Genomic DNA, 12,156 nt, shown 5'->3' on the forward strand with positions numbered 1-12,156 from the left:
AGATAAGCGGGTAAAAAAAGTTATGTAAGGGATTAGTAATCAGTATAATCTGGGGTAAAATATTCATCTACAATTATTTATATCTATTTACAATTATATAGAGTTGGATTACATTTATTCATATTATTCAAAGTTTTAGCTATCTTCTCCAGTTTTCAGGGTGTCTTTATGTCAAATATTCCCTGATTTGCACCAATTCCATACCATTCTTCATTATAATATTTCAAAGATTTTATATAAAGTCTTGATAAATCCCTTGTGATCCCAGCATTAATCATTATTTCAATTCCCTTTTGCAAGTATTTTTGTGCACTTTTCCTTATCACCAAATCATCATTTTGAATCTGTGATAAACAATTCAAATTGGCAATGTATAAGCTATAAATCAACTTGTATAAATAGAAAGAATCTGAAAGTTTATACTCCAAGGATAGTTTTATAATGGTTGTTGCTTGATCAAGACATGTCAATGAGTCATTTAAATTATTAGGACCTAGTTTATGACTTTTATGAATCAATAGAATCAAAATTAATCTTGATATTTCTAAAAACCATGAAGGTATTGATTTATTATTCTTCCATCTTGTACATGATTTCATATTCTTTTTCCACTCATGACATTTAAGCATTGATGAAGAAACAACCAATCCTTGATTATCTAGTCTTCCTCCATAACATTTGGAAATAATCTCACATTCAATCTTGGAAAAATTCAACATTTCTTTGAAAACATTAATCTCATTAAATCCATCATATGTTTCCAATTCATCAGCTCTTTCTTCAGCACCAACATTTGAGCATAATCCAGGAAACCCCAATATAGTTGAATTTATACAATCACTTAAAAAGCAACATTTAAATACATTCTTCCTCAATTCAACTTCTCTATTTGACAGGATACCTCTTTCCACAAGATCAAAATGATTAGAATTTAATCCCATATGATAACATAATGGAATGGCTCTACCTAAATATTGTGAACCACTTGTTTCATCACCACAATTCATACATATAATACTTAAGATTAATAAAGTTTGAACACTTGCCACTCTAATTTTGGATTTATTGTTTAATTCTAATTCTAATTGCTTTTTGCAAAGTTCTTTATATTTCAAAAAATCATTAGGTTGACCTTGGAATAGGTAATAAAGACTCATAATAGAATTGATTAACGATACTGAAACATATTGACCTAATTCAGTACCTTCATGAATAACATCTTCCAAAGAAGCAAAGAATAAACCTTCATCAACCAATGGGAATGTGTTTTGTAATGTGGAGAAAAACCATGTAAATATTTCTTTATGATTTTCATCAACTATATCTTTAATTTTTTGATATATCTCTGATTTAGGATTTAATTGATTAATCAATCCATGGTTTAATATAATTGATCCATTATTTGAATGTCTTAAACTTGATTGTCCATTTATTGAAAGATGTTTCCTTCCTTCATTTATCCAAATATTAAAATTAAACCTTGGTTTATGTATTGTTGTCTGATCATAATTAATTGAATGAGCTTCTAAAGTTGGATCAATATTGGTTTCCAATATCCCATGACCTTGTGTATAAACTCCCAATGCTGTTTCCAAGGCCTCTATTCTCTTGTGTAATGCTTTTGTATATTCACTAGTTGCAGGTTTCCTACCATCAATTGGATCATAAATACATTTTTTACCCTTTTTATTACAAAGTGAACATGATGGTATCAATTTATCACATTTTCTTTTGGATCTTCGACAATTTAAACAAGCAGTTTCCATTTTGAACTAACTTTACCTCATCATACTGTATAGTTCATGTATATGTTAACTTTTTCAAATGTTATTAATTCAATATATTCAACTTGAGTATATAACATCGGTGAATGAATCTCCTATGAATCCAACTTCCATATATCCAATAAAATCACCCTTTTGAAAAGCCCAAGCACTAATCCCAACAACTTCAAACAACTTAATTAAGAAAGTTCTATGACCTTTATCAGTAAATGACCTTCTTATTAAGACTTGAAAGTTGATTAATTGAGAAACTAAAACCGTTGTTCCTTGAAGCCTTTTTAGTGTATTACGATTACATAAACTTTTTTTTTTGATTAGCTCCCAGAATCATGCGTTTATGTGCATAATTAAATCAAAATTGAAATTTAATTAGTTCAGCCTTTCACTTTTATGATTATCAATATTTATAGTGTGCGTACGATAACACGAGAGCATGATTATCTTTACCTGATTGTACGTTTTTGTTATTGGCTGGTAATCAGGAGGCCATGTGTCTTTCTTGTAATCAGATGCTGACTCCTGAGTCAGTACTTTTGATATGAACCTTGTTAAATTTAAACCTACGTTATCAATTCAGATATTAACTCATTGATTATATTTTATTATTCTATATGTATATACTCTTGGCTTTTGGCTTAAACATCTCCAATTTTTTTATCTAAAATTGATTCATGAATTTGTTTGACATCATGTTGAGAATCTGATGAATCATTTAATTCAATACCTTCAATATCCTTATCATCTCCTATAACTGAATCTTCATCATAATCACCAAATAATGCACCAATCTCTTCTAATGTTAAATTCTTAGTCTCTGGGAAATACCAAAAAACAATTACTGAATTAACAGCAGTTAAACAAATAAATATAACATAAAATTTCCATTTAATATTCTCTAATGCAGTAGTAACTGGTGTAATATATGCAAGCATACTTATAAACATTCCTAAAAATGATAAACTACTACCAATCCCTCTTAAATGAGTTGGCCAAATCTCTGTAGCATAAACATAAGTTGTTGCATCAAGGAAAGTTCCATAGAAAGTCAATCTGAAATATAATAAAAACACAGCACTTCTATTACCAGCCATATTTTTAGATTCTGAAAATAAAGCTAAAACAATAGCAAGTCCAATTAAGCAAACACAACAACCTGTTAATCCAATAAACATCATTTTTTTACGACCTAATTTATCCATGATTAAACTTGCAATGAAATTATATAACACTGCAGTGGAAATATAACATGCACTTAACATGATTTGTTTTGATGGTGAAAATCCCAAGTTTCTATATAATGTTGGACCATAATTTGTAACTGTTAAATCACCTGTTGATTGAGCACTAAACATGATAAGAAATCCAACTATTAATCTTTTTCTATTTGGTTTATGAGTTATTAACGATTTCCAAGTTGATAATTGAGATTCTTTAGCAAATTGATCTAAAATAATTTGAAATGATTCATCTGTAGTATTAGGATCAATAATTTCTAAAACTTTTCTTGTTTCTGCCAATTTATTATTTTCTAATAACCATCTTGGAGATTCTGGTAATTTCCAAATAATAATTGATAAACATAAAGGCCAAATGATTTGGAAACTTAAGGGAATTCTCCAATTGTACCCCTTTTCAAGCCAATAAAAACCATAAACAGACCACATACTTAATGAATACCCAGTTAAAATCATAACACCATGTAATCCAACCAAAAAACCTCTCCCTTGAGCAGGTGCAATTTCAGTTTGCCAAATAGGTGTAAGCATAACACACATCCCAATTGAAATCCCAGCAATAAATCTACTTATATAAAGCATAACCAAATTAACAGCACCAGTCATTAACGCACCACCAATGATCCCCAACAGACCACCAAGGAATATAGCTTTTTTCCTACCACATTTACCAGAAACAATACCACCAAGAATACAACCTATAATACCACCACCAGCATAAAGACCATTAAAAGCATCTGCTATACCAGGATTATCCAAGTATCCAAAATATTCAATAAATGAAGGTAACCCAGGAATGGATCCTCCTAACCCAGAGGTGAAACCATAAGTTAAACTACCAAATGATGCAGCGATTGCTAATTTTGTTGTATGAGCTGAGAATTTCATTATATATGTCCTTCTATGGCTTTAGTATAGTATATTCTAATATTCTCATGTTGATGATTGGAATTTTGGAATTATACTTGAGGTTTTATACATAAAGACATATTTTGATAATAGATAACGAATCTTTCTCATTTCATCAACAGGTCTTCAATCACATCGATAACCAACACTCATGATAATCTAAGATAACCGTGTATTACAATGCAAACAATTTAACAATCTAAATCAACAGATTGGATAAAGATTTAAAAAGTTTGAATTTTCGCGTATAGACCTCATACCATACCAAAAGCGGTTTCCATTCACCGATTTCAGAAGATCAACAAATTCCAAAATATCAAAGCGCAAATTGGATACCGCTTTCCAAGTTTATCAAATGACAATTGGCATTAATGGTCAATGAGTAGTTACTAGCGGGGTGTAATCCCCATCTTGTTTATGGATCTTATTATTTGATGGGGTTTTGAAGATTAGATAAGGATGGATGTGTGATTAAATGATTAATACTCATTGGATTTAGATCGTGATGAGTCCATGTGTATATAATCCTGTTAATTTCCTTGAGTTTATGAATATGATTTGATTAGGAAGGTCAGATATCACAAATATCAAAAGTTTTATTCATTATTCATTATTCATTACTCAAAAACATGGGTCCATTCGTTAAAGTTGCTGTTGTTCAATCTGAACCAGTTTGGTGGGATTTAAAAGGTACTGTTGCCAAAGTTAACAAGTTAATTAAAGAAGCTTATGAATCAGGTGCTGAATTGATTGCATTCCCTGAAGTTTTTGTTCCAGGTTATCCAGTTTGGATCTGGTCTAATCCTGCCGATTATTTGAAAAATGCAAATTATATTGATAATTCATTATCTTATGATTCACCAGAATTTCAATCAATTATTGATACTATTAAATCAAATCCAATTCATGTTGTCTTGGGTCTTTCTGAAAGGGATCATAGTTCAATTTATATTTCTCAATGTATTATTGATAATCATGGTGATGTGGTTTTGAAAAGACGTAAAATGAAACCAACTCATGCAGAACGTGTCTTGTATGGTGATGGTAGATCAAGTGATTTGAAATCAGTTGTTACCTTGGACTTCAAAGAAGCTGGTCCTGTGGAAGTTGGTTGTTTATCATGTTGGGAACATCAACAACCATTATTAAGATATAATAGTGCCACACAACATGAAAAAATTCATATTGGATCATGGCCAACAGTTAATGAAAAATATTGTGGTGAAAATAGATGGTGTTTTAGTAAAGAAGGTTTTTATTCATTGGCTAGATCATATTGTCAACAAATGCAAACTTTTTATTTATTTTCTTCACAATTAACTAGTGAAAAATTACAAGAATCTATTCCAGATATTGATATGATTGATATTCATGGTACTGGTAGTCCAGCATCTGCTGTTTTCCATCCAGATGGGTATTTAGCTTCAGATACAAGTTTCAAAGAAGATGGATTAATCATTCATGATTTAGATATGCACAAAATTTTGATTCAAAAACATTTCATTGATATTGTTGGACATTATTCAAGACCTGATATGATGTCTTTAGCTCATAATTATGCTAATGAAGATGTTAAAAACTACATCACAGGCCCAACAAACTAAGCAAACCAAACACACTTGATATTTGAATATATGATAAGTACTTAACTAACTCACTAGTAGTCTTTTATTCTCACAACATCTCAGTATATATCTCACCAATTTCCCTTTTGAGAGTTCTCGGTTATCTGTTTAAGCACTTCGCGCATAATCATACGAGACAACAATAGAAAGGGATCCCTTCTAAAACTTGAACTTCACCAGAACTCATTTCTACCCAGCACAGCGCTAATCACCAAAAATGACACCCAGAAGAGGTCCTAAGCACAAGTTCAAGCCCAAAGAGCAGCTAAAGAAACCAGCCAAATCATCACCAGTTTCCATGGAACAGTTTACCAAAGCGCTTAATGTTTCCACCCTTGAATACGAAATAGAAGACCTTTTTGAAGCTTCAGATATCAAAATCAGTGAATCTCAAAACCTTTTGGATCATACTTTCCTCAAGAAAAATGTCATTTCACCCTTGTTGAATATTCCAATGAGAGATGGTCGGTTTAAGAATAATGATTTCTATGTTCAAAATCATGATTTCCTTCATCTTTTCGTTAAACAATGTGTGATTTCAATACTTTCAGTTAAAGGTTGTCCTAGATCCCAGGTTGAAATTGATGAGTTGTTAGATTTGGAAAATAATCAAGTTAGAGCCATTGTTGACTACTTGTTGACAAAATTAAACATGTTTTTCTTTGTTAAGGCTAATGAGAATGGTACAAAACTGATCTTGTTGAATAATTCCCAATCAGTTATAATGATGTTATTACAGAAATATATATTGGATATATCAAGACATGTATTCAGTGTCATTGATAATATCACTCATAAGACATTATTAAATCATGATCCAAAATATCAACATTTAAATTTTAATTGGAAATTAGTTGAGACCTTAACGATTGATTATGCATTAGAGAATCCATTTCTTAATGGGAATGAATGGATTATTAAAAAATCAAATGATATAACAAATTATGTATCAATTCAAAAAACTAAATATCCTTATATAACAATTGAACAATCAAAAGGTCCAAGAAATGAATTGAAAACTGAAAACTTGTTTGAAAATTCTGAACTAAATAATTTATCAATTTTACATAAGGATATAACTTCAATCTTGACTAAATTCTCTAGTCCGCTTTTTGAAAGGTATAATCCTACAGGAGATCAATTAGTTATAGAAAATATAAATGCTCATGATATAAAATTCATTATGGAGATGACTAAATTACATTATGATGAGGAATTATTTTTCAGAATCTTACCGAAAAGAAGTGATGAAGATGAAGATGATGATTTGTATTTTGAAACAACAGATGAAGATATATTAATGTGAAGAAGAAGAAGAAGAATGACAAATAACGTTGCTAATGATAAGAATAATGAGATATGAAAGTTTATAAAAACTATTGCTATATAAGTAGATCGGCCTTTGAATACAAGAGAAAAACAAAATAAATTACTAATATTAAAACTGATACATGATGTGTAATCAGTAGTTATTTCAGTACTTCCACACCCCTTATCGATACAATCCAAGCCCTAAAGGCTGTATCTCATTGGAGTGTTTTTGTCAATATGTCTCTCCTCTAATCAAAGCTTATCATAAAAATGCGGTATCTTTTTACCGCTTCTTAATACTGTGATCAGCACACCAGCCCAATTTATAAAAACTCCAATTCTGCACTTGAATACGTAGATTAAGAAGACACAAGAAGCCCAAACACATTATACAAGATAAACAAAAATCACGATGGTCATTATTGGTTATTTGTCAAATGATTTGTTGAGTTCAAGGGAATTGAGCTTACATGATCAAGTTCAGGTCATAATCAATGGGATAGCAAAGGTGGTAAAGGCTGATAACACTGAGATGATTATCATCCCAGAACTACATACAAGTGATGAAGATATCAATTATATTGAAGAAACTCTCAAATCCACTGCTAAAGAGTCAAATGTTAACCTTATAGCTCAACTTTCAACAAATTCAACCACAATCAGATATTTATTTTCTCAAAATGGTACAATTACACTTAAAACCACATCACAAGATGGATTAATAACCACAACCCCAAACGGGAAAACTGTCACTACATTCAAATTCAATGAAGGTTCATTAGAAGTCGGTACTTTGTTCAATCAACAACATCTAAACCCTTTAGAATTTCAAAACTCCGCTATACAACATGAAAAAATTCATATAGTTTATGAAGATGAATTATCTAAATCCCCAAATTTCCATTCCATATTCCAAAGTTTTGCACAACAAACTCAATGTTTCATCATTTATTATACTTCAAAAGGAATTGAATTATATAACCCAGATGGATTTTCTAAACAATTTAATGGGACATTTGAACTAGATATGAAGAAGATTTTAGTTCAGAAGAGTTTTATTGATATCGTGGGACATTATTCAAGGTCTGATATGATGTCTTTGGCTATCAGGGCTGAGAATTAATCTTTATCAATGTATAAGCTGGATATATAACTGAATAAATGAATGATTACTTTCATGTTGATTAGTATGTAGCTAATATAAAAACATTTAGGGGATTACGTAGTAGAATATTGTCATGATCTAATATACCATAAAGGACAAAGGCCTAAGTTGTCAATTTGAGGTATTAACACATTGTTTATTTTATTGTTCTATATGTATACACACTTGGCTCTTGGCTTAAACATCTCCAATCTTTTTATCTAAAATTGATTCATGGATTTTTTTAACTTCATGTTGAGAATCTGAAGAATCATTTAATTCAATACCTTCAATTTCCTTATCATCTCCTATAACTGAATCTTCATCATAATCACCAAATAATGCACCAATTTCTTCTAATGTTAAATTCTTAGTCTCTGGGAAATACCAAAAAACAATTACTGAATTAACAGCAGTTAAACAAATGAATATAACATAAAATTTCCACTTAATATTTTCTAATGCAGTAGTAACTGGTGTAATATATGCAAGCATACTTATAAACATTCCTAAAAATGATAAACTACTACCAATCCCTCTTAAATGAGTTGGCCAAATCTCTGTAGCATAAACATAAGTTGTTGCATCAAGGAAAGTTGCATAGAAAGTCAATCTAAAATATAATAAAAACACAGCACTTCTATTACCATCCATATTTTTAGACTCTGAAAATAAAGCTAAAACAATAGCAAGACCAATCAAACAAACACAACAACCTGTTAATCCAATAAACATCATTTTTTTACGACCTAATTTATCCATGATTAAACTTGCAATGAAATTATATAACACTGCAGTGGAACAATAACATGCACTTAACATGATTTGTTTTGATGGTGAAAACCCTAAGTTTCTATATAATGTTGGACCATAATTTGCAATTGTTAAATCACCTGTTGATTGAGCACTAAACATGATAAGAAATCCAACAATTAATCTTTTCCTGTTTGGTTTATGAGTTATTAACGATTTCCAAGTTGATAATTGAGATTCTTTAGCAAATTGATCTAAAATAATTTGAAATGATTCATCTGTAGTACTAGGATCAATAATTTCTAAAACTTTTCTTGTTTCTGAGATTTTATTATTTTCTAATAACCATCTTGGGGATTCTGGTAATTTCCAAATAATAATTGATAAACATAAAGGCCAAATAAGTTGGAAACTTAATGGGATTCTCCAATTAAATCCCCTTTCAAGCCAATAAAAACCATAAACAGACCACATACTTAATGCATACCCAGTTAAAATCATAACACCATGCAATCCAACCAAAAACCCACGACCTTGAGCAGGTGCAATTTCAGTTTGCCAAATAGGTGTAAGCATAACACACATCCCAATTGAAATCCCAGCAATAAATCTACTTATATAAAGCATAACCAAATTAACAGCACCAGTCATTAATGCTCCACCAATGATCCCCAATAAACCACCAAGGAATATAGCTTTTTTCCTACCAAATTTACCAGAAACAATACCACCAAGAATACAACCTATAATACCACCACCGGCATAAAGACCATTAAAAGCATCTGCTATACTAGGATTATCCAAGTATCCAAAATATTCAATAAATGAAGGTAATCCAGGAATGGAACCACCTAATCCAGAGGTGAACCCATAAGTTAGACTACCAAAAGATGCAGCGATTGCTAATTTTGTTGTATGAGCTGAGAATTTCATTATATCTGGACTTCTATGGCTTTAGTATGGTATTTTAATACCAATTTCTCATGTTGATGATTGGAATATTGGAATTATACATGAGGTTTTATACATGATTTAACAAACATCTTTGATAATAGATAACGAATCTTTCTCATTTCATCAACAAATCTTCAATCATTTAGATAAACAAGTATTATGATATTACTAATAATCTAAGATAACCATTTACTACAATTCAAACACTTTGAGAATCTAAATCAGATTTTAGAAAGTTCAAATTTTCGCGTATAAACCTCATACCAAAGAAGTGGTTTCATACCCAACCTTCTTCCCATATTTCAGGCAACATTCAAATTGGATACAGGTCTCCAAGTCTATTGCAAATCACCATGGTTATACGTTCGAATACGATCACATTTTGGCATATCATGATCGCTCTTTTTTCCAAAAATCGCTCAACATTATTGCGAAATTGTCAAAGCCCGAACTTCAATATCATGAATCATGGCTAGCGCAGTGGTATAGGATTCCCATTGGGTCTTGATAGCTTGATATCTTGATATCTTGATAGCTTGCTATCTTGAGAGCATGCTATCTTGATATCCCAGGCGTTCAACCGAAAGATAAGGATTAGAGTGTGCTTTATTGATAATGATATTACTAATTGATTTAAGACCTTCAGTGGGATAATCAATAGTACTAATTGATTTAAGACTTTCAGTGGGTAATGGACCATGTGTATATAATCCTGTTAATTTCCTTGAGTTTATGAATATGATTTGATTAGGAAGGTCAGATATCACAAATATCAAAAGTTTTATTCATTATTCATTATTCATTACTCAAAAACATGGGCCCATTCGTTAAAGTTGCTGTTGTTCAATCTGAACCTGTTTGGTGGGATTTAAAAGGTACTGTTGCCAAAGTTAACAAGTTAATCAAAGAAGCTTATGAATCAGGTGCTGAATTGATTGCATTTCCTGAAGTTTTCGTTCCAGGTTATCCAGTTTGGATCTGGTCTAAACCTGCAGATTCTTTAAAAAATGCAAATTATATTGATAATTCATTGTCTTATGATTCACCAGAATTTCAATCAATCATTGATACTATCAAATCCAATCCAATTCATGTTGTCTTAGGTCTTTCTGAAAGAGATCATGATTCAATTTATATTTCTCAATGTATCATTGATAAACATGGACAAGTTGTTTTGAAAAGACGTAAAATAAAACCAACTCATGTTGAACGTATCTTATACGGTGATGGTAGATCAAGTGATTTGAAATCAGTTGCAACCTTGGATTTCAAAGAAGCTGGTCCTGTGGAAGTTGGCTGTTTATCATGCTGGGAACATCAACAACCATTATTAAGTTATAATAGTGCTGCACAACATGAAAAAATTCATATTGGATCATGGCCAGCAGTTAATGATAAATGTGACGGTGAAAATCCATGGTGTTTTACTAAGGAAGGGTTTTATGCACTTTCTAGAGCATATAGTCAACAAACGCAATCATTTTATTTGTTCTCTTCACAATTAACTAGTGAAAAATTACAAGAATCTATTCCAGATATTGATATAGTTGGTATGACTGGTAGGGGTACTCCAGCATCTGCCGTGTTCCAGCCAGATGGGTATTTAGCTTCAGATACAAGTTTCAAAGGTGATGGATTAATCATTCATGACTTGGATATGCACAAGATTTTGATTCAAAAACATTTCATTGATATTGTTGGACATTATTCAAGACCTGATATGATGTCTTTAGCTCATCATCATGTTAATGAAGATGTCAAGAATTACATCACAGGTCCAACAAATTAAGCTCAGGGCTGAGCAGTATGCTTCATGGATGTATAATCTAGACATATAACTGAATAAATGAATGGATACTTTCATGTTGGTTAACAGGTAGTTTATATAAAAGATATAGGGGATTAAGTAGTAGATTATTGTTATGATATTCAGGATATATAAATACTTCTATCATCTTAGCTCAAAATTATAGTATATATCTCATATAACTTGACTTTTAAGTTCGTAAGAACAGATTCAACCAATTATATACGCTATACTAGTATTCATCATATTAATTATAATGTTAATTCCCGATTAACGCCGAATTACTCCTTTTTGAAGATTTTAGTATAAAGAAACATAAATCTCGATTATAAAAGTATTTAAGAATATATTTAGAGACTATTAACTACTTATTATTATAAGAAAGTTTAATAATTCGGCAATTTTGTTAATTTTTAAAATTTAAAAAAATTAAAATTATTAAAATGAAAACGGTAATAATTTTATTTTAAGCTCAAAAATGGATTAGGTGAAAATTTTCAAATTTTTTTTTTCATGAATTTCAACAAAATAAACAGATCATTATAAACAGACTCAGTTCAATATATCAGTAATGACTTAATTCATCAAAGAATCACTAATTTGTATCTTAAATCAACATTTTTAAGTTATGCCA

General features: G+C 30.6%; 7 protein-coding genes across 7 annotated transcripts; 4 read left to right on the forward strand and 3 right to left on the reverse strand.

The window, feature by feature from the left end:
• Positions 1-155: 155 nt before the first annotated feature.
• BN7_3257 (putative transcriptional regulatory protein) lies at positions 156-1,766 on the reverse strand (the record flags this gene model as incomplete). The annotated part of the gene is made up of 1 exon (XM_011276106.1): positions 156-1,766. One exon carries the CDS (start codon positions 1,764-1,766, stop codon positions 156-158), a length of 1,611 nt encoding a protein of 536 aa, XP_011274408.1.
• Positions 1,767-2,419: 653 nt separating this feature from the next.
• On the reverse strand, positions 2,420-3,907 carry KHT12 (Hexose transporter 2; the record flags this gene model as incomplete). The annotated part of the gene is made up of 1 exon (XM_011276107.1): positions 2,420-3,907. The coding sequence occupies one exon, from the start codon at positions 3,905-3,907 to the stop codon at positions 2,420-2,422; it is 1,488 nt and encodes a 495-aa protein (XP_011274409.1).
• Positions 3,908-4,557: 650 nt separating this feature from the next.
• On the forward strand, positions 4,558-5,532 carry BN7_3259 (carbon-nitrogen hydrolase family protein; the record flags this gene model as incomplete). The annotated part of the gene is made up of 1 exon (XM_011276108.1): positions 4,558-5,532. One exon carries the CDS (start codon positions 4,558-4,560, stop codon positions 5,530-5,532), a length of 975 nt encoding a protein of 324 aa, XP_011274410.1.
• A 238-nt stretch (positions 5,533-5,770) lies between these two features.
• On the forward strand, positions 5,771-6,859 carry BN7_3260 (uncharacterized protein; the record flags this gene model as incomplete). The annotated part of the gene is made up of 1 exon (XM_011276109.1): positions 5,771-6,859. The coding sequence occupies one exon, from the start codon at positions 5,771-5,773 to the stop codon at positions 6,857-6,859; it is 1,089 nt and encodes a 362-aa protein (XP_011274411.1).
• Positions 6,860-7,276: 417 nt separating this feature from the next.
• BN7_3261 (Aliphatic nitrilase) lies at positions 7,277-7,987 on the forward strand (the record flags this gene model as incomplete). The annotated part of the gene is made up of 1 exon (XM_011276110.1): positions 7,277-7,987. One exon carries the CDS (start codon positions 7,277-7,279, stop codon positions 7,985-7,987), a length of 711 nt encoding a protein of 236 aa, XP_011274412.1.
• A 219-nt stretch (positions 7,988-8,206) lies between these two features.
• On the reverse strand, positions 8,207-9,694 carry KHT13 (Hexose transporter 2; the record flags this gene model as incomplete). Its single annotated transcript, XM_011276111.1, has 1 exon — positions 8,207-9,694. One exon carries the CDS (start codon positions 9,692-9,694, stop codon positions 8,207-8,209), a length of 1,488 nt encoding a protein of 495 aa, XP_011274413.1.
• Positions 9,695-10,529: 835 nt separating this feature from the next.
• On the forward strand, positions 10,530-11,504 carry BN7_3263 (carbon-nitrogen hydrolase family protein; the record flags this gene model as incomplete). The annotated part of the gene is made up of 1 exon (XM_011276112.1): positions 10,530-11,504. One exon carries the CDS (start codon positions 10,530-10,532, stop codon positions 11,502-11,504), a length of 975 nt encoding a protein of 324 aa, XP_011274414.1.
• Between the last annotated feature and the right edge of the window lie 652 nt (positions 11,505-12,156).

This window comes from Wickerhamomyces ciferrii, contig 00088 (assembly GCF_000313485.1).
Source record: "Wickerhamomyces ciferrii WGS project CAIF00000000 data, strain NRRL Y-1031 F-60-10, contig 00088, whole genome shotgun sequence".
NCBI classification, from domain to species: domain Eukaryota; kingdom Fungi; phylum Ascomycota; class Saccharomycetes; order Phaffomycetales; family Wickerhamomycetaceae; genus Hansenula; species Hansenula ciferrii.